This window comes from Nipponia nippon, unplaced genomic scaffold, assembly GCF_047370975.1.
Source record: "Nipponia nippon isolate SJK-2023a ecotype South Korea unplaced genomic scaffold, ASM4737097v1 scaffold_1, whole genome shotgun sequence".
Classification (NCBI taxonomy): Eukaryota; Metazoa; Chordata; class Aves; order Pelecaniformes; family Threskiornithidae; genus Nipponia; species Nipponia nippon.
Window position 1 is genome coordinate 148,573,384 of NW_028262290.1, and position 22,536 is coordinate 148,595,919.

Here is a 22,536-nt window from a genome sequence, read left to right on the forward strand (position 1 = left end):
TCCCATGGAAGAGATGCATTCGCGACTGTGTTGTGTGATGTCAGGTCATCTCACGCAGAAAATTTTGAGCCAATTGGCTAATATGATAGTGGGGTGGATGTCAAAAATATGTTCTGGTCCTGCATGTTTTGTGAAGAGAAAGGAGCGGAGGAGAGTGAAAACTCTCCATGAGGTGAAAGAAGTGGGGTGACTTACTCTGTTTCAGACAGGGGAAGTTGCACAAGTGCAGGAGATGTTGTAAGTGTCCCAGCCATGTGAGATGATTTAAGTAGAGCTCACAATGAAACATGAGGTACATCTATTAAGAAACCTGACTTCCTTCATTGTACTGCCTATAGAAGTTTTTTTTGGATGGTAACAAAGGCATCCAGAGTAGCAAAAGAGATGTTAAATCCTATTGTCACCCACCCTTTATATAGTCTAAGGTCTAAAAGCAAGGACTTTATATTCTGTCAATACTACAAAGCACTGCACAGTCTGGGCAGGCATTTTTGAGAAAACTAGTTTCTAACACAATTCAAGGGACAAAGCCTTGCACCAACCCACGAGCTTGCTGAATTCTTGCCTACTAACCACAAAGGGTACCTCTGCAGATTGCTTTGATGGCGCTCTGTTCCCCTGTGGCCTTTTAACTATTTGCTATTCCAATAGCACACAAATGGGTAGTAAAGTGTTATACAAAGCAGCATTTCACTTGTCAGCTGCACCCCTGCTGTTGATGCTTCCCACTAGGGAGCCATTGAGTTAAATGGTACATAGTCAGCTGGCTGTATTTTTCTTCTCTCCAATGCAATGACTTCACCTCATTACCTCCCAGGTGAAACTGGAGCCGCCTGCATCAGCAACCTGCTTCTGATTTCAAAGAATGAGTTAGGATTTATGACTGTTGACTGTGGAAGGCAGGGACATTGGAGCACTAGCCTATTTTAAATCTATTATACCAACCTTTTGTTGCAATCACTGCTTCTGGAATTAATTGTTGGGCTGTCTTGGTCAGTTTTGTTTTCAAATACTGCAGTAGAAAGTTGAAAAACATAGGAAAGGCACGGAGAGCAACACTACAGAAAAAAATATGCATTAAAAATCTTCCCTGTGACTCCTGAGAAATGGCACAGTAATCCTAGATGTAACATTCAAATAGTGTTTGCAGCTCTCCATTTGTCAATTTAAAAAGTATATAGCTAGCTATCTAAGTATGCAGAACATAAAAATGCATTAGTAAAAGAAGGGGGAATAATACTGGTTTGTTTGCTTCTCTGCTCTAGCAGCTTTTTAGATAACACAGACTGAATGGTTTTAATTGTCTTTGTAAGACACATTTGAAAATTCATCAAACCCTTACCTATTATTCTAAACCAGTTATTTAAAAAGATGTAAATCCTTTCATTTCTATGGAGATGAGCAGTTACAAATAATTACAAGTGTAAGCTAGGATCAAGTGTATCTGCAAGTAAAAGCCTGTGCTCTCCCAGGGCATCTGCAGTTTGAGAGTGCCTGAATCCAGGCTGCCCAGTGAGAGGTTCCTTGGCATTCATCTCCTAGTAGGCTAATCCTATGCTGACAACACTTAAGAAGAAGAAATCTTTTTTCTTTATTCTCCTTCAGCATTCAGCATAACCTATTTAATACAGAGCCAACAACTAAAGCAAAAACTCACAAGCTCAGCTTGTTCTGTTACTCTAAAACCCAATGCAGAAACTGAGGAAGTTGGATCACGTGGAGCAATTTCACGTGTATTTAAGGCAGCTGCAGGCAAAGAATGAGCAGAGTGAAAAAACGTTCTCAAATTCTGTCCCCAAGCATAGTTTCATACTTCTGCACATGGTGCTATTTGCAGCGCTGTTTCTCATGGGCCCCAGGTGGGAGAAGTGCTTCCCACAGAGCCCTTGGGAGCTCTTAATGTGATGGTGCTCTACCAGGTTGCATGCCTCATTTCTAATCCTCTTGGAGGTTACCAGCTTTCCATGAGCAACTGCTCTGAAGACAGAAAAAGTGCTGAAAATGTGGTAATACAGATCGCTTGAGAGGAAGTGCCTTGAGAAGCTGACAGAAGGGGTTGTAGGGAGCTGGTTCGTCTTGACTGAGGATGCCCAGCTTCTCCAGCCAACCTAAAGGTGCTTCAGAGTTAGTGTCCTTTTCTGATTGCATAGGTTTCTCTGGAAAAATGGTTAACTCACATAGACCTGCTTGATGACTTCTTAATTCCTAAGCATTTCGTGTGTCCTGTGTTACAGGGAAGAACAGTGTGATCATATTAAAAGTGATAATAGGTTTGATTTTAGTCATATCAAACTGAGCTAACAAAGGAACAGAAAAAGAGAGAAAAACAAGAAGCAGAAAAAGGCACTGAAAGAAAGTTAAAAAAAAAGGAAAAAAAAAAAAAAGCCCAACAGCAGAGCAATTCCTGCAGGCGCAGCTCAGGGCTGTAAAGATGCCTCCCGGAAGGCGAGGGCTGGGGAGGGCAGATAGGAGAGGAGCCAGGACTAGGTGGGAAAGCCCAGGAAGAGCATCTCCCAGAGCTCAGTAACTGCAACACCGAACTCCCTCGCCCTTGCCCGCTGCTCTGGGCTGTACGTTCCTTGGGCAGGGATCATGTGTCTCTGCCATCCGGCACTCCTGTGAGTGCTGTAAAATATTTCAGTGCTCAAGTGTAACATGTGAAAACCTAGAGGGCACCTTGAACAGGAGAGAAGTTTGTGGAAAAAAAATGTAAGGGGGGTGTTTTGGTGTGAGGAAATAGGAAGTAAATTTTACGCTTTGACTCTACCCCACTAGTGTCACTAAATAAATCACTTAAATAAAGTGCTGACATGAGGCATGGAAGCACTGAGGAGGTGTGAATGGATCAGTAGCCTGGTAGCTAAAGGGTGCATCTGAGAGCTGAGATACTGTTTCTAAGGCACATTCAGAGACCTCAGCTAAAATGCCCAGAGATCAGTATCTTGCAATGTTCTGGCTGAGTCTGAGAGAAACCACTCCCGGAACAATTTTGAGTGCCAGAGCAGTCTCTGGGGATGCAAGATGCCAGTTTGGGTCCTTCGACACAAGGGAAGGACTTTGACCTGTGATGCCTGCTGCACCACAGTAAGTGTAGGTGCTCCTGGTTTTTCAGTGCCCAGTGGGAGATGACCGTTTCTGCAAGCATTATTGAACCCGTGTTTTAATCATGCAGTATTTAAGCTCTCCCTCTCCTCACCAGTGTTTTTCACTGAAGTGGATTCAGATATTTAAGTAGTTTAAATATGACCCAAACAATTCTTATTTTGTAAATAATAGTTGAAATGTATTTGCTCAGCCCTGCCTGTGGTAGTGCTAGAGCTTTCTTTCAGCCCACATCTCATTGCTGTAAGTTAGCAAAATAGGAACGACCGCAATTTTTCGACGGAGGCACTAGATATGTGCTCCTCAGTTGGTAGAATTCAAGTCTTTGTGATATATTCATCACATGACATAAGTTTGTTAGGGGGAAAAAGTGGTGTCACAGCTGTGTAGCTGCCGGCAGTGCTCACGGGCAGAGCTGGTGGACTTCCCCAGGATAGGGCAGGCGGCAGCTGAGCAAGGCAAGGGGTGTGGGAGGGGTCCTCTGTTGGATGTGCTGGTTAAACTGACTGCAAAAACCACGCGTGAATAGCTGGAGATGGTCCTTGCCTCTCAGAGAAGGATGGCTGTGGTCTATGTGTGGTCAGTGGGGACGCCCACGCGGCTAGCAGCTGGGGCGTGAGGGCAGGCGCCCGAAACCTCCATCAGGCCAGAGGGGAGGGGGAGCAGAGGAGAGGTCGGGAGCAGCCGTGGCTTTGGCTCCCTGCGTACAGGCTTGGCTTCTCTTTGAAACGGAACATTCTCCTCTTGCTCCTGTTGAAGCAAATAGTACTCATGTCTCCCAGGCATGCTTTTTAGCCAGGATTTTGTCTGATTAAAAGTGGGGAGGACACTGAACCACAGCCTTTGCCACTGGGTGGGACCGATGCTTTCAGGCAACTTACTACCTCCTTGTGATCCATATTAAGTAGGGCAGAAAGTAACATTGTGCTGTGCTAGGTATTTTTTGACAGAAAAATTGCGATTCGCTAATGGCCTTTCCCCAGTTAAATGCTGTACAACTACATTCTTGTAATTAATATTTAATCAGACACTAATAGCACTTCATGCAGAATTCAGATGTGCTGGTGAGACCTTGCTGCACCTCGGAGCTTCGGGCTGTTGTGCTGCTTAGAGAACGGTTGTGCGCGTATTTTAAAATGATACACCGACAGATAGCTCTGCTTACATTTCTGCAGTCGGTGTAGAGGAAATATGTTATAACATAGGTAAACATGACTGCAAGTTGTTTCACTCTATGAAATTTTACAACACTGACAGCAAAACAAGACCTTTTGAGGCCACAGTTCCTTCAGAAGACTGGACACTATATTTAGGAAAATATGATTGGAGTGGAACTGGCACTTACATTTCTTTTTAAAATTTTACCTACCAAATTGAAGGTTTGTAAAAATTACAGTAAGTTTTTCTTTTTCTTTTCTCTCCTCTCTGACCATCGGATCTCTTAACTATGCCATCAGGCGCCGTGGCTTGATCTCTTGTGTTCCTGAGTATAAAAGTTTGGACTGCACTGCTAAACAGAAAACCTTAAAGCCAAGGCGCGATTAAAATCCTGAGTGAAATTAAATTGAAAGCTACATGTGTACAATTAAGAATAATAATGGAGAAAATCAATCTTCCTGGTGAAGCGAGTGTTGACATACTAGATATTACCTTTCAGGTTTGAATGAAGCCACTTATAATGTTTTTCTTCAGTTGTCATTCAACCCAATGTTAATTACACTGTAGGGTTTCCCCAATGACATGTTCGTTGAGCTGTATGTAAGTGACAAGATGATTATGTCTAAATGATTGGTAAATGTGTTGGCTTTGAGGACTTAAATATTTGTATAAATGATTCTTCCAAAAGCTGAGGAACGCTTGACATCTCCACAGATAACAGGATAACAGCTTTGTTATGCACCTTATTTTAGGGCTATATTTTGATTGTCTTGCTCATTTTGGTAATTTCTCACTCCAGCAAAGCAACCATGAAAACCTGAGGGGCTGTTTCAGAGTAAGAAGCAAACCATTATAGAGAAGACGACAGAATCTCCCATGCAAAGAAGGAATTTTTGTTGTAGCTTTAACACGTATGCAGCTAGGGCACCTGCTTCTCTGAGAGTAAATGAGGAGAAAATAGAGATGAAGTTAGTGTCTTCAAGTGGGGAGTGCCTCTTACCTCTGTGAAAGAGGTAACTTGTTTGGACAGTAAGTTGAATAGAATTCTGCAAAGTTATTTTAAAGGATGAAATTTCATAATAAACATCCTGATTGAAATCTACGTGATCTTAATAGGAATAATATTCTAATGATTTTCATTTCTAAAGAGCTGCTGACACATTCAGTTAAGGAGATGTTTGTAATGAATGTGAATGCCAGGATGATGGCCTAAAACCATTTAGCAACTTTCCCCCAATTTTTCTATAAATCAAGAAGCATGTCTTAGACCAGAAAGAAAAGTGGAATAAAGGAATATGTGAAGCAGGGCAGAGAAGAGCGAGCTTTAACTGGCACTGTTTCAGGTTGCTCAGGCAGAGGAATCTCCCAAGGAAGCAAAAGGGGCTGCAGGCGGGAGGGGGGAAAGGGCAAACCCAACCTGTGCGTTGGGGAGACGGCCTTTCCAATCCAGCAGGCAGTTTGCATGAAAGGTAAGTTAGGACATGAAACGTATGGGGGTTTTACACAATAAAGGGAGAGGATGCTGTCTATAGAGAGATCTGGGTGATTATGGAAACGGTGAAATTCTCATAGGTCAGCTACGGGTTACTGCTGTGTAAAAATCAGCTAATTCACTGAAAGTGAAAAGGTGTCTGGGCTGTCAGAAGTTCTGCCAGTGGAACTGCTTTTTTGAGACAGGGGCTTTTTGCAACCTAGTAACTATTTCGTAACTTTGTTTAATAAAGATGTGAATCAGTTAGTCCATAGTACAGCATTGTGTTTGGAGCCAGCTTTTTCTGTAATCTCAAGTGATGCTACAAATAGGTATTCCAGAGGATCTTCAGTTTTCTTGGAAGGAGCCTCTTTGTTAGTCCTACCAGTGAAGTTCAGGCTGTGTCCATAATCTCTCTGGCATTGATTATGGTGAGTGGGGTGTTCAGTAAAAATAATAAAAGTCCTGTTAACAATCATACAATCGTATAACTCTCTTCCTTCATCAAAGATCCCACAGTGCACTTTATTGACTTCAAGAATAGCTCAGGGATTTTTTCCACCTGCTAACACTGAAATCCAGCTGTTTCAGTGGTAAAACTTGGCAATCGGTTGGCATCTCAAGGCAAGTTTACTCTGCACTTTACAGCAAAGAGAGAGGCTTGCTGAAACTGGATTGAAAAACAGAATTTGAGGATTAAACAGTTTTAGGAAAGTATTCACTGATAAAGCTGGAATTTGATGAGGACCTGGGAAATCACGTGGCTAAATGAGTGTTATTTTCTAATTGGCAATACCTTTTGGTCCTTCTGGAATCTGCTGGAAGCTGGCATTGTGGGTGGCACTTGAGGCTACACTGGTCTTCATTCTTAGGTTTTATAACTTCGTAGTAGTCTCAACAAATGAATTTATATTAAAGGAATTGAGTATAAATTAAAGTATAAAAGTAGAATGAAGCGAAGTGGATTTGATTCTAGTATCATTAGCCAGTAATTTCAATGAGGTGACTGGAACCACGGAAGCACTGGAGTCCCTGGAATTTTGTTTTATTTAAAATCAAGGTAAATGAAAACAGAATTGGATCCTTCTCATTTTGTCTTCCAAGTGTCTGTTACAATAAACTTCATGTGACAGAGACCATGTATGTCTTTTGTTCTGTGCAACTCTGAGCATGTTATTGTGATTCTGAAAATAACCACTAACCATTTCCTGAAGAATTGTCCTTTTTGATGAACCGCTGTGTATTTTCAGCTGCTTTTGACATTATGCCACTAAAAGCTGGTTTGCCTTTCAAATGTGTTTCCTCAGCTATAGTTTAAGGTTCAGCAGCACAACTGCCTGTGAGGATAAATGGCTTTGGAAGATTTAGGTTACAAAGTTGGGGAAGGAGTATGAGGGAGGAAGATAGTGGATGGGGTCCTTGGGATAATAAGATATACTAAATTTTCCCGCCTTCCTCTGTATTGTTAATTTTGACATGAGAGAAACTAAAATAAGAGGAGCTTAGCTACAGTTTTCTGATGGAAGGAGGTTTTCATAAAAATGCTAGTTCAAGTGATGTGATTTTTTTGAGGGCACATGTCAGCTCTGTTCAACTTGGTGCAGAAGGGCAAGGAGACCACCCCAGTACATGGCTGGGCTGCAGCCCCTGTCTGATCCTCTAGCGGGCTGCCTTCTGGCTGCAGACTTGTTGCTGTCTTCTCCACCCCAGATTACATGTTTATATTAGATTGTATCTACATTTTGTTGGAATTTTGCTTCATATTGTTCTATATTACACTCTTACAGTTAAAAATTTCTCATTGCCAAACCATCCTTTAATCCAAATTCTGACCTGAGTATAAGAAGTAATCCATGAGGGTACTGACTGAGCAAGTCAGCAGTTACTGATTACAACAACCATTTTGAAATTTGCTGATTTATAACCTAGAGATATTAAATGAAAAATACATAGACTATATACACTTAAGGTATGATTCAGTGAGGACATATGTTGCAAAGTGACTGCTGTAGTACATTGCAATATAGACTTGTTACTAAAATCAAAATGAAATTTTGCAAAAAAAGTGTTCATTATTATTAATGTCATTAATAGATCTGATAACTTCTGCTGTAAAGTATTTTAAATTCCTTGTAGTTCAAACAGAGACACATTGTTGCTTTAGCTATAGCTAACTGATGGTGATCTTAAAGATCCACTCTACTTGTTATTTCTGTTATTTTCAATGCAGATTTACGTGCAAACACATTTGGTGGCTGAGAGTTATGTATTCTTTTTGTATATTAACTTCATTCGGTTGGTATTTATGTAAATTTATATAATTCATATTTACTATTCTAAATTAACAGTAGCATTTACTTTTATTACTAAGAGATTACTGCAAGATAAGATGTCTCTTTTTTTTCCACTCTCTGTGTACTTATTTCAGTCTTATAATAGGAGTTAGTTATGAGATGTGGCTGAGGAGCCTGTAAGGTATCTCTAGGGAGGGAGACAGTTTTCAGGATACTAATAGTTTCCATGAATATCTGGGTAAAATTTTGTAAGGGGCTAAAGAGTGCCACTGAAAGTAGTGTTTCTGTGTTCAGTAATATGTCTTGCAGCTGTAGAAACTGTAATGAGAAAAAGCATGATGGGTGCAGTATATAAATGCCCCTCCTTCCCCTCTCTCACATGTTACAGCTGGAGGTGGATGAAGGGGCACTGGCACTCACCTGGCTGCTGGTGGAAGGATGCGTTCTGTAGGTGGAGGTGTTTAATTGCCCACTCCTTTACATTTGGTCCCTACCGAGGAAACTTTTCCGTCACAAAACTGCTAATTAGAATCATAGAATCATAGAATTGTTTAGGTTGGAAAAGACCTTTAAGATAACCAAGTCCAACCGTTAACCTAGCACTGCCAAGTCCACCACTAAACCATGTCCTTAAGCACCACATCTACACCTCTCTTAAATACCTCCAGGGATGGGGACTCAACCACTGCCCTGGGCAGCCTGTTCCAGTGCCTGACTACCCTTTCACTGAAGAAGTTTTTCCTAATATCCAACCTAAACCTCCCCTGGTGCAACCTGAGGCCATTTCCTCTCGTCCTATTGCTTGTTACTTGGGAGAGGAGACCGACCCCCACCTCGCTACAACCTCCTTTCAGGTAGCTGCAGAGAGCGATAAGGTCTCCCCTCAGCCTCCTCTTCTCCAGAATAAACAACCCCAGCTCCCTCAGCCGCTCCTCACCAGACTTGTGCTCCAGACCCTTCACCTGCCTCATTGCCCTTCTTTGGACACGCTCCAGCACCTCCATGTCCTTCTTGTAGTGAGGGGCCCAAAACTGAACAATTGTCATAACAGAAGCCTATAAAAGTTCACTGGGGAAATGTTCTGCGTTTACAGTAGATTGTAATTTGAAAGGTAGCCAAATGCTGAGTGCATCCAAATATATTTCTCAAATTTACTTTAGTTTGAATATAATTAACTTCAGTGTCTATAACTTGCTCTGCCAGTACCAGCATCACTGCCAATATTAATAGGGTTTTTTTACAGGTCAGGATAGTCAAGAGCAACGTACCAGTCTCCAATGAGCTAATAAGGACAGCAAAGAGTTATAGCAAAATCTAAGTACAATTTAACTTGTCAGGTAACTTTCTCTATGTCGCGGGAATAATAGTATTTGCATTATAGCGAGCAAGTTATTACATTTTAGAGCAAGGATTCTTTTTTTTTTTTCTTTTTTTCTCTGTATTTTCTTATGGGTGTCATACTGACTAAATATCCTGGTATTTATACGAGTTCACCAAAACACTTCTCATGGTACAAAGCTGTATGAAATGCCTCATCTTGAGATGCTTTGAGGATTTGCAAGTGGGATCAAAAAAACAAAGTCCCCCACGCCCAAGAAGTCCATAGATAAGAAAAAGATGTATCATTTACAAGACAAGCAAAAAAGAAGCCTGTAGATAAGTAAAGGACCCATCTTCCTAGTGAGAGATGGGTAAGAATTGTTAGTAGGTAAGTCACATTGACAGTCTGCTGAAGTATTTGTCCTGGAGTGACCATGCAGATACCTATGAACTTCTGATCTTTTTGAATCTTATCAAGAACCTCCAAACTTGACCTGGAAGCATGTGGGCTCTGCAGGCTGGCAAGGCTGTCATGCTGCTTACAGAGAGTGATTTGCTTCTTCAAATGTTTCTGACTTTTTTGAGCTTTCAAGACATTGCTTCTGGGTTTTAGGCTTTTCATTACATTTTCTGCAGCTGACTCTCTGGGAGGTTGATGTGGGTGGGAGTAGGATTACACCGTAAGCTTCTGCCATGGTCCATTCATGTGGCTTTATTTCTATAATATAGTGAATGCAATTCTGTAATATGATAACTATATAAAAAAAACCTTTTGGATATAGTTATCGTATTATAGGGTTATATTCACGATATTATAGAATTACAACTTTTGGATACAGAATCCAGAAACTTCCTGGAAACTCTGAAGCAGTGACAGTACTTGGGAAAGTTTGCCTCAGACTCGAGAAAACTCAGTAGAAACTCTTGTCTTCAAACTTGGCTGATTTATAATTCACTTACCATACAGAAACATGTTAATACAACTTACCTTCAGGAGGGTTTTTTTGTTTGTTTTAATGAAGTCAATGGTCGAGATGGAATTTTAGAAGTCTCAGAATAGAAATTTGGAAGACCCAATCTGTGTCCCATTTGTGCTGTTAGAAGATTTGGAAAAGTACTGGTCGATGTATTTGAACTGGGAGGCTCTTCAGACTACTGAATAAGCTGGTGCCTGGATTTGCCTTCTGCTTCATAAGCATTGGGAATAAGTCTGTTGGAGTGAGGTGAACCCCATGTCGTTCCTGGGGGTGAGATGGGAGACTTTTCTGGGGAGATGGGTCACAAGTCTCATGTCCTTGGTGAGGTGGTGTGTTCTGCAGCAGAATAAGAGTAGAAAGGACAGAGATGGGAGAGGAATAACACAAAACACAACAGTAAGTTAATTTTACAAGACTGTGTGCTATAATGTTTTTGTTCTTGTGGAATTGTTAGACCAGGAAAACAGGTGAGCGTTGTTTATTTATAAATATGAAACAAAATCTGATGCTATGAGCTGCAGGTTAATGAAGTTACTAACCAAACTTTTTTTTCTTAACCTGAAAGTTGTTTCCTTTTCCATTGTCACCTGTATAATATCTACATGTTACCAACTAAAATCTATGTATGTGTGACAGGACCTGGTTCTGCCTTCATTTGTTCTGGCTTTAGCTTCACTGGTCTCAGGGATTTTGCCACTTGATAGAAGTGAAAACTGTGTTGTAGCCTCTTCAAGTGATTTCAAAGTGAGAGTTAAAAAGTGGGATGATGTGGAGCAAGGGTGGGCTTTTGCATGTGCGTGCGTGTGTCATGTTAAGGCTGGCAGGTCTTTGGTGCTATTTCTGTAGTGGCTTCCAATAAAATGCGTTTGCTCTGTCAGATGGAAAGTAAACCTGACATTTTGTTGAGTCTGAGGCAAACTCTTCCAAGCATCTTATTGTCTGCTGAGGTTTATATGTCTACAACGTACTGCTACCAGCTGCTGTTTCACCACTTATGAGAGCTCTGAGAACAAGAGGTACACTTCTATAATTAATAATAGAAAACAATTTCCTTTTTAATTTTAATGATGTCAAAAAAGATCCAGTCCATCATGCTTTGTGAACCAGCTCCTGGCAGCTGCTGAATAATAGAGAGAAAACTCCAGCTTGCTTTCTCTTCACTGGCTCTACCATGTTACTTGTTATTCAGTAGTCCCTGTTTTCATGCAAGTTCATGAAATAGAATTGGTGGGTGATAGGTACCTTACTGCCTGAAGGCCACTTTGATTCCCGTGTTTTAGTGTTACCCTTCTGCCACCGTATACTTGCAAGTACCAGAGGAAGAAATAATTACAGTGCAGATAAACTTGCTGAATTTTCTGACATTCTTAATGATCCCTATGAAATTGGCTTCCAAATTTGCAGTCACATGCTTTTCAAAGAGTGTTATCAGTAGTTACCCTGCCAGGAGAAGGAATACAAAGTTCCAGAGTTTCTGCTTCCAGAGATTGTTTGATGCTTTGCTTTGGCTTCCCGCTGCAAGCTGGAACAACTTCATCTTTCTTGTCTCTCTGTGGTGTTGCCATCTGCCATTGGGGTTAGCAGGGAACTCATTTTAGAATTGGTTAAGCCGTCTGCCAGTTTGGGCCCTTGGCTCAAAAACGGTGCATTGCTGAACCGAGGGAAAGCAGAGTACTCAACAAATTAAAACTAGAAGTGTATTTCATCCTTCCAGCTTAGATTTGAACTTAACCTTCATTTTGGTGTGTGTGTTGTTATACATCTTGGAGGATTAATTAAATGTGGCTATACTTCTGTGGTGAAGATTAGTTATACTTCAGATTTATACAAGAGGAAAGCTGTCCTGCTTGAAGCTCTCACAATGGAGGAGAGCTGCTACCAAGACTTTAAGCCACCTTGGCACAGTTGTGAGTCTGGGCTGCTCCATGGAGGTCCCTGGCATAACACTGACACAGAGTCCTGGCAGGGCTCTGGGACCCGTTAGGCTATGGGCAATGTGCTCTAGCTGACACCCAGCTAAAATTTCTGTGGGTACAAGAGGACTCTGTAACACACGGGCTCCCTACTGGAGTCAGGACAAGGGAATAATAGCTTTCATATACATGTCTAGACACAATAGTTTATTCTCAGTCTGTTAAAATAAGAATGCTTCTTATAGGTCTGTATCAAAGCTGGTGTTATACCATGAGCTTCAGAGAACATCTTTATAATGGGTGGCTTTTGTAATGTTAAACTGAGGGTGGCTGTAGCTTTGTATAAAGGAGGAGTTCAGCTTGGGCAGGAAATTGCAGTCAAGCAGAACAGGGAAAAGTGGCTTTTAATCACCAGGGCACAAGAATAGCCTTGTTGGATTAAGTGCAAACCTGAGGGAAAAATAATGATCGGCAGAGAGAAGCGTCATTAAATATCAAAAGTGGTCATTTAGAGAGAGCCTTCCAAGGAATTTACATTCACGGCGAAACCTTCAAGCTCCAGAAGGCAATGGAGGAGTGAGATATGAGTCATCAAGGCTACATTGGCTTTGGATAAAAAGTAAGAATCTGGATTTGAGATAAGGGAAGCAGAAGAACAAAGGAAAGATTTTCAAGGTGTCTGTCTAGAATATGGTGGCTCCATAGAGGGAGCTGGGTCACTAGCCTTCTGGCTAGCCTTAGACCTAGATGTGAGGGCTTACCTATAGGACAGTTACTACTCAAAATTAGGGCTTTTTTCCTCAAAGCTGATAAAGGTTGCAAGATGAAAGCAAGTGTTCAAACCAAAAAATGGGATTACATGGTATACCCTCATGGCCGATCTCTCTTTGGTGTCCTGGATGAGAAGGCACAAGCAACTAGGCAGGTATTCATTTATTAAGTATATTGCTGTTTCATATTCGTTTTAGTTATAACCTTTTGTTTCTGATTTATTACCCAAAAGTATAACTATATGTCTTGCCCAAGTGCATATTTTAAAACTCTTATGCTTGCCTAGTGCTAAAGAAGAGGCTGAATGAACTAGCAAATATTTGGCAAATAGCACGTGCTGTATTTTCATGGTTCTAGCAGGACATGCAGCACCTCTGTGGGACTTGTACCTTGTAATGAGTGAGTGTACGGCGCCAAGCTGTGAAAATGAGTGTGAAGCTGGTATTGTCAAGTAATAGGAGTTTGGGGGGAATTTTTTTCTAACAGCAATAATATGGTGGTGCTTCTGACTGTGATGTGACCCTTACGAGGGTGCTTAAACAGCAGTCTGACAGACTGTGGTCTGCAGTCCTCTTGGGCAAGAGGAGGAATGATGGCTTTGTCACAAAATCGTTGTTTCCTTTGACAGATGAAATTGTGAAAGAAGCCAGGTGATGAGATTGAAAGCAATCAAGAAGGATCTGTGGTTTAACAGAGCTCAGATCATAGGTTAAACCTAGAAACTCTGCTCTGAACGTCAGTTCTGAGAGACATCCCAACCTTGAGGCTGGGAGACTTGTGGCTGGAACATGGAGATACGTTTGACAAGTAGAAAAACTCAAATTCTGATACTATCTTGTAAACAAGATTAACTTTCTTGATGAGTTGACACATTGTCAAACTGTAGAGGCTACAATCCAGAATAAAGCAAAATTAATGAAAGGATATTGAGCAAGTTGTGGACAGAGCAGTCACTCTGCTGCAGGACTTGTCTGTCTTCTTGCATGAAAGAAATATGCTTTTAAAATGCATGCTGCTGATGGACAGAATCTAGCTGGGAGTTTTGTTTTACCAATGACCACAAAGTAAACACAAGGACTCATTTAATAGACTGTGTTTGACTTGGTTTTGTGATAAATAATGCTGTGTCTTCATTCCATTACCAGCGAGGTGGGTATTTTCCTTCAATTGCTGTCTAATGTTGCACTAATATAAAAGTAAAGAATGCTGCAAAATTGAGCAAAGATACTAAAATCCGGATCCTTTATGCAGCCATCTTCTCAATCATGTTTCACACAAAATACTCAAGTAGAATTTCAGTAAGAAATGATTTTCTGACTAGGAGCATCTTTTATCCAACTTCGCATAGTTGGACTCAACTCAAAACTCCTCCTAGCAGTCCTGAGTAGTAAAAACCTCTGGAAAAATGGGCCAACTTGTCCTAAAACAACTGAATGCCAAGGAACAGGAACAGCAGATTATTGTAGCCTGGTTTCCTAACGCATTTTCTTATGCTGTTAGCTGATGTCTAAGAGGGCACCAGTGGCAGCTAAAGCTTTTCTTGTGACTGTGGCGTTTCAGAGAGCATTCTTTAGTGTCCAATAAAAGATATGTCCTCATGATGTAGTCTATCCCTCAGCAGGGACGCTGATAAGGTATCTCTTCTCTACCAGATGTTATTTTCATGAAGCTTGTGGGAACTCGGCAAGTTTCTCACTCCTACTGCACTGCCTGGAACCAGCCAGTAGGTCCAAAAAGTTACTGTGGGTTGGGAAAACACACACAAGCTGTTACACACCTTTTCCAATGTGATCACATATGTCTTGCTAGTATGTGAAATCAGCCTAAAAATAATGTTTAAGAGTCAAGAAGTAACTACATTAATGGTTGCTGGGAAATGCAATAGAAATTACATAGCAGCTGGCTAGAAAATGTTGGTTTAGCAATGTTGTCCATGTTAACTTATTAAAATATTGTGCACTGCTTTCCACCACTTTATTCCCCTCTTTGAATTATGCATCTAAATTACCCATTGATTATAGCATCTATTTGTTAGCTTTTGGGTGAACTAGAGGAAATTTTTCCCTTTCCACACAGCAGGGCCAGCAGGCTATCCATGCTGGCAGTACTGTAATAGTCAAGCTCTTTCTAAAGAACGGTGCAGTCTACAAGATGTTCAGCCATGCTCTTCGATGAGATGAGCTGTGCAATTCCCGTGCGCCCTCTATTGCTCTTTCCTATTCTGAGTGAGTTTTCTTTGCTTAAACTCCACAATTGTCTTGATTGAAGAAAATGTGAATGGCCAACTGTGAAAATTCAGTTAAAAAAATTAGCATAAGTAACATGAAATTGATTTTTTTCGCATTTTTTAAAACATAACAAAATTCTGCTAGTTTGTTAATAATTCAGGGAAATGTGAATAGGTGAGAAAGACTACTCCACTACTCGGAACTGCATCCTTCATGGGGATCAGGAATAGATCCAGCCTTTCTTCCCACCAAATGTTTTTGGAAATGCCTCACATTCTTGCAGGTTTCGGCAAGCTTTCTTAATCCCCTGTCTTACTGTGTGGCCCATTTTCTAGGCCAACTTTTGCAACACTTGCTGCCAGGTCACAGATGAATGCAGAAGTAGTTGGCAGAACCAGATGTCCAGAGGTAAAGGACCTATGTGTATTTTAGCATATTCCTTGACAGCTTCTGGAAGGTCTTCTGCAGATAACGTTTGGTATTTTCTGTATTGCCCATGTGTAAAGCACAAAATTGTCCTGGTGATAGGAAAAAAGGGGTAGAGATTCGGTGTGAAGAGAATTCTCTCTAAAGTAGGTAAGACACTAAGGAAATGAATTAGACTTCGCTCTAAATGCAGTTTAACCTGTGCTAATAGTAAAAAAATTATCCTCAAAGCCAAGGAAATCTGGCCCTGAGAAAGTGCCTTCAAATTAATCACACTGCATTATTTAATGGCTATAAAATTATCAGTCCCTTTGGTGTTCCCCTGTAATTGCTGCACAGTTTTCTAGGAGAGGAGAAATTGTAATTTTGTTTATCACGTTAATCAGAAGCAAAGTTTGATGTGTTCTAAAATGATATTCAGGTTACCAATGACAATTCCAGTCTGCCATATAATTTTTTTTAAAGCAAGCTGATTGTAGCCTGCACAGGTATTTTCAGCAGTAATGAAAAATCTGTCTTCAACACTGTCATTGCTGAGAACTTTTGAGTGTCCACGCTACCCATCCTCTGAAAATTGCTGTAATTGTGCTTTCATCCTTCGGTAAAGGGTCCGGACTGTGGGGAGCACTTTGTAAGCTGAGCTTAGGTTCTCCATATGCATGACAACAGCTGATTATGAGGTTTTTTGCTGCTTAGCCCCCCCACCCCAAGTAACCTGCTTTCAAACACTGCTAAATTCACCTTTTTTCCTCTCTCACTGTCTTCTAAGCAAGTACTGTGATTTGTATATATTTCTGATCTTCTCTCTTCCACTTCTTTGCAAAACGCTCCATTTCCACCAAAGTTATTTATTTTTTTTTTCCCTAGCACTTGAATTTTTGTCACTTTTGTCCAGGAATGTGCTGATAATGTTGGCATCTTGGGAGTGATGGAGAACCAGAAGGGGATCCTTTAGGGTTCCTCAGACATACAGCCTGGTAACCAAAGTGATTCACGTTGCAAAAGGGGTTAATTAGAAGTTAATAAAAAAAATCAGACATTTGAACTTGAACAATCACATGTGGTTTATAATTATCTGTGTGAATGAGCTGAGACTCCTTACCATCAGTGTTTCTCTGGTCCCATAGCATAACAAGACCAGAATAATGAAAAGTCACATTAAAAAGCAGTGGGAAGTTTTTAGCAAAGCTTCAGACTATTGAGACAGATACTGTCCTGATGGCTACCTTTGCTCTGAGCTGAATCAGATCAGCTATTGCTGTGCTTTGTCTGACTCAGAATTTAAACAATTCAGTGTCATTTCAAGTGCATTGTTGTTGGAAAACACATTTTTAGACTTGAATTTAAACAAGAATTAACTCCACCGATGAACTCAGAAGGGAGGAGAAAAGCTTCGGGGGCCTAACAAGTAACGCTGCGGTGTAAATTATCGAGTAGCCAGCCCTGTCCTGTCCTTTTGAAACGAAATGTTGTGTTTGAAGGGAAGAAGCTTATGAGTAGCGTTGTTGGCAGGCTGGCTGCCTCCCGAGCTGGCCGGAGACAACCGGGGGCTCCCAGGTGATGCACCAGGACCTTGGATGCGTGGATGTGCTTGCTGTTCACTTCTGAGGCTGCAAACACACTTAACACAAAACTCTGCTCTTGAAGGAGAAATTAAATGAGAAAATATAACAGGGAAAGCCTTTTCAATGACAGAGCTGTCATCGACTTCGGCGGGCAGAATTTTTCTCTGACTTTTATCTTCTTTCATGTATTTTTATGAGTGAGTGTTCTTGACAACATGGTAAACAGGACCAGAAAGGACCTCTTGGGGTCTCGCAGGACACCAACCTGCTCCAGCTGCCACCATGTGCCAGGCACAAAATGACTCATCTGTACGTAGTGTTTTCTAAAAATTCCCTACATGCTGCCCCAAACCAGAGCAAAGAAATGTGGGCTTATTTGTATTATTTGTGCTAAGCTGCTTCTATCATGACTTTGCTCTTATTCCATCCTTTGAACAAGGAGTCAGCTTTAGAAACGGGAGACATCCCCATCACTCTATGCATGTGGAAATATGGATTTTGAAAGATGCTCTTTGAAAAATTTGAAAAACCCAGGTAAAGGCTGACTGCATTTTTAGTCTTTTTTCTTTTCTTTTTTTAATTCTAAAATTCCTGTTTTAACCCCTCTGCTCCAGAATGCCATGGGCCAGATTTATTTGGTTGTTTATCTAAGTTCCTAAATTACATGTAGGACATGATGCCACATGCTTTCTCTTTTAAACTACTAGTTTCTTTTTGCCTTTTTCTTCTCTTCTATTTTCTGGTGTTGATGTAACTCCTGCTTTGTGTATCTGCTGAATACTTTGTCACTTGGGTTCTGGCTAATCAGATCTGATGAAGGGCTTTGCCTCTCTTAGGCCAGAAGATTTGGCTCAGACTTCCAAAGCAATTGCACAGGTTATTTGAAGGATTTATTTTCTTTCCAACAGATCTATTCTTTATCACAATAGATTTTTCCAAATGCATCCTTTACAACAAGCAGCATAAAAATGAAATCAATACAAACTTCTTTAACTGGTTTAAGTGATGTGTCTGTGTTTATGCAGGACCTGTTTATTTATAAATAATTTCAAGATAAATATTCATTGAATATCTTATTTTTTGAGCTGACTGTATAATTTAAAGTATACTATGTTAAACTTGGGAGTCATTACCTTATACAAATATTGTAAAACTGAAAGTATAAACTTGCAAAGCAGGGAACAGACAGCTGGAATAAATGTGCTGTGTGAATTGTACAGATGCCTATTCTCTTTTTAGCAAAGATTATGATACAGCTGTTCTGAATTGTAACCAAGCCATCTATAAGTACTAATGGCTGGAAGTTAAAGCAATGCAAATTCCATTTAGGAGTATGATGTTCTGAAGGGCACATCAGAGGAAGGCTCACTCGATAGCCACCCTGCATCTTTCACTGTTTGCCTCGGCACTTGCGGCTGGGCACGTAAGAGATGTGATACAAGCCTAAATGGAGCTTCTGGTCTAACCTAAGGTAGCCAGAATTAAATAAAGCATGATTTTTAAAAAGCTGATAGCCACTAATGAAGAAAAAAATACTCGGGAATATGGTGGGTTTATTCCCACAGCTTTGCTTTCTCATTTATAATGAAATCTGAAACCAGGTCAGTTTTATGCTTCCTTTTTTTGCTTATGTGAAGGTGGATATTTTTCACACATTTGCTTTTTTCAGTGCTAAGTTCTAGATGGATCAAATCTTAAGTAACTTAGCAGCAGATTAATATTTTACTGGCTGTGCCTGCACGGTCTGTTGTGGGCCGCTCAGTCTCTGTGCTCCTGGCGGTCTGGAGCCCATGACCGATCCCGTGTGCTGCCGCGGCAGAGCTCCTACAGCTTTGCAGGGCTCGGGCTCTGGGGGTGCCACTGGGGTCACTGGAACCAGGGTGCCACTTGCCAGGGCCAGGACAAAAGTTGATTGCATGTGCCTGCCATGTATTGTGCGGATTCACCCGCAGACAGCCAGGAAAAGCCTCTCTATCTGATAAAAGAACTTTGATTAAATAAATCTGGACTTTGTTTGCTAAACTCCTTCTGTACACCAGCAAACTCTTACTCAGTTTATTTATTACCTTTTTCACCATAATATTTACCACCATTTGTTAATATGACTGTTAAATCGTTAGTAAAAAGAGGGGAATTTTTTCTTCCCAGGAAAAGTATTTTCCCCATTTTTGGCCACATGATATTTAGTGTTCTTCCCTGCCTCACTGCTGCAATTTCTTAAAAAAAGTGAGGCTGTAAATAGTTCTGTTTCCATGCAGTGTTGAGCACGGTGGAATTTCAGAGTTTGAAGCTGCATCTAGAGGGATCTAGGCTTGCTTTCTCTCCTTCCCTCCTTTCAACAGACTGATGTTCTGATCCTTGTTACACCTTTGCATGGGATTATACGGACTGCAGGAAACAGAATTTGACTGATGGTTTTTAAGGTGTGCATTACAGCTGCCAAAGACTGGAAACAAGGATAATATCCTAGACCAAGGAAAGATAACAGCGTTTGAAATATTTTGTTTATTTTCAAGTTCTAGACTCGTCAGTGAAATAAAATAAAAGTTATGGACTTTTATTTGGTGTGAATATTGGATGTGTGTGAAAGGATCATCAGTAAAGCATTTATTTTAATGCAGAACAGATTAATGAGCCTGTGACACATTTTATATGAATTTGTTCAGTGGCAATGGATATGGTTCTAGGGGTACTGTGGTGTTTGCAGAATTCAGTTGAAGCTGCTTCTTTTTTTCCTTGCCTTCAGAAAGAAAATGCAGTCTTAATAGCAGCGTGTACCTTCCCATTACAAAGCAAGAGGCCAAAAAGGCAGAACAGAATTTTCCCCTGAAAAATTCTTTTTACTACTTTAACTGCTTTTCTGTGCTTGGTTAAAGAGGTTTTGCTGTCAATGGACTTGCACACACACTCATCCCACTTCGATTTCTTCTGTCCTCCACCTTGTCAACAGCCACATTTCTGCAGGGCGAAGATGAAGTGTGAAGAAAAATGATTTGTGCCTTCTCTTCCCGTTTTTTTTCTTGCTTTCATGTTTATACAAAGGCTGAATGAATTTTCAGTGTTCTCGCATGCCGGTTTCCTGCTTCTTAGTTGTTTTCCAATAGCACCTGCAGGCCCACGCTGCGTGCACGGACATCAGATCAGCAAAGGGTGCGAGACAAGACGATGCCATCTGGGAGGCGTTTGTCATTTGCCATTTGAGGCATTTGCCGTTCTTTGCCAACTGAGGCACGGAAAAGCAAAGTGGCTTTCCCAACATCAGGCAGAATTATGTCACAAAGCTGAAATTTGAGATTAAATGAGTTTTTCTTAAGTGTCAGTGCAGACTGTCCTTTCTTGGTTTGCATTTGATTTTTGAAACTGAGATCTTTTTTATTAAACCCTGTCCTCTGCATCTTGCTCCCAGTTGCAGGCAGTTAGAGATTAAAGCATATTCTAAAGGTACAGTCACAAACAAGTGAAACGTAAGGAAATGAGAGAACAGAGGGTGTTCTAGTTAAATCCTTCAGTTGCTCACTGAGGAACTACTAATGTCTAGTTCCTATTCATGGAGGCATGTTGGTATAGGTACACCTCTACTGATGGGAAGGGCATCTAGTACAGTAGCCTACTTTGATCTGATAAAGTGAAATAAGCTATACTGGGGAAAATAATTTCACCAGTGTTTCTACCCTTATGTTGCTGAACTATTTCTTCCCTCTGTACTAGGCAGTCTATTTGTTGTACAGAAATGGTCTGACAGTAGATTTTCTGTCACTGTAATAAATTTGCTGTGGTTGTTCTGATGTCAAAATCAAGCAAAAGCGAAGTTGAACTAAAAACTTGTTTCATATATTACATCCTTGAAAAGGGACAAGAGAGCTTAGAAGTATGGGCTCCCATTGGCGTAGGTTTGCTCTCTTTCACCTAGGTTCTCTGATTTAGGTCTGCAGCCATTTTCTCTAACCAGTTGTTGGCTTTGTTTTGGTTGGGTCAATCTCCACTCCGGTATGGTTGTTGGTGCGGCGGGGGCACCAGCACCAGCACGTGCTGCCTGCAGAAGGTTGGTGGCTTGGCTGCAGGTGTCCATGTTCTCCCTCACGTAGCGTGAGCTCCAGCCATCTGAACCCCACCTGCCCTGCTGGGGAATAGTGCTGGAAACTCTGCAGGAAAAAACACAGCCGTCTCATGTCCTACCTAGAGCCGAAGTACAAGAATCAAATTTGGCACTTGCTTGGTTTATCAGTAGAGCAGGCTTGATTTATAGCTGTCTTTGCTAGTGATGGGCAACAAAAAAAAAAAAAATTGGAGTGATAGATGACTATGGGAAAAGTCGCTGAGAAAATACTGTCAGACTGGAAGGGGTGCCTGTTTATTCTTAGAAGCCTGCTGACGGTGCCTTGTAATGTGTTTATGCTTGAACGTACATCTGAGGATATCGTTGTATGATCATCTGCGTGACTTTTCTTTTTTTCTTTTCTCACAGTGCATGCCAATTAAAGGCCTTGGATTTGTGCTCGGAGCCTACAAATGTATTTGCAAGGCTGGATTCTATCATCCCAACATCTTCCCAGTGAACAGCTTTCAGAGTAAGTGCCTTTGCTTGAGTTTAAAAAAAGAAAAAAAAAAAGAAAACAGAGCTAGCATTAATAATGCAGGGCTCCTTTTTATCCTCGTCAGGGTTATACAGTAAAATCCCAGTGGTTTGCAACTCTTGGATTATATAATCACTTAAGGAGTTCTAGCCCTTTGGTTTGTCATTCGCGATACTCTTGAGGATCCTGTAAAACATACCCACTTGAAGAATATTTGATTTGTAAATAAATTTAAAAACATGAAAAGAAGTCTTGCTATGGGGAAGTAGAGATTTCTGGCATCTGTGCTCAAGCACAAGTATTGAGAAAATTAATCCAGTAATTTTCTCTTTGGTCAGGGAAAACTAGAATGCCCTAGCCTCTGGCTTTCTACGGACTTTAATTGTTTTCATTTTACTTCATTTGCAAAGGAGAATCCAAAAGAGCACCCAAACTCTAATACTTGCTGATGAGGTATTAGAGATGGGTCAGGCCTGAGAGTCTGGTTGGCTGTATGATATACTTGCCCAGGACACACGTTGTATGGTACTTAGATGGAGTTGCCCACAGTAAGGGAAACAGAACTCAGTTGATACTCAGCAGGGAAAATATATAAACTGCATGCCCAAAGTTGATGTCTGTTATTTTCATCATATGACCGAAGCGTAATCTCTGCGCAGATTTTGTGCTGAAATCGTTGCGGTTATACTAGTAGAACTCGTGCTGCAGTCACAGGTGTAAATGTGTTGCTTGAAACT

The 22,536-nt window shown here is 40.9% G+C and overlaps 1 protein-coding gene across 2 annotated transcripts in view; it reads left to right on the forward strand.

The window, feature by feature from the left end:
• Nucleotides 1-22,536, forward strand: part of GPR158 (G protein-coupled receptor 158) — a 209,280-nt gene that overhangs the window by 66,624 nt on the left and 120,120 nt on the right. For both annotated transcript variants that reach the window (XM_009469065.2, XM_087777028.1), the window contains exon 3: nt 21,691-21,793. In XM_009469065.2, the coding sequence (XP_009467340.2) occupies nt 21,691-21,793 (103 nt within the window). The remainder of the gene's footprint in view (nt 1-21,690; nt 21,794-22,536) is intronic.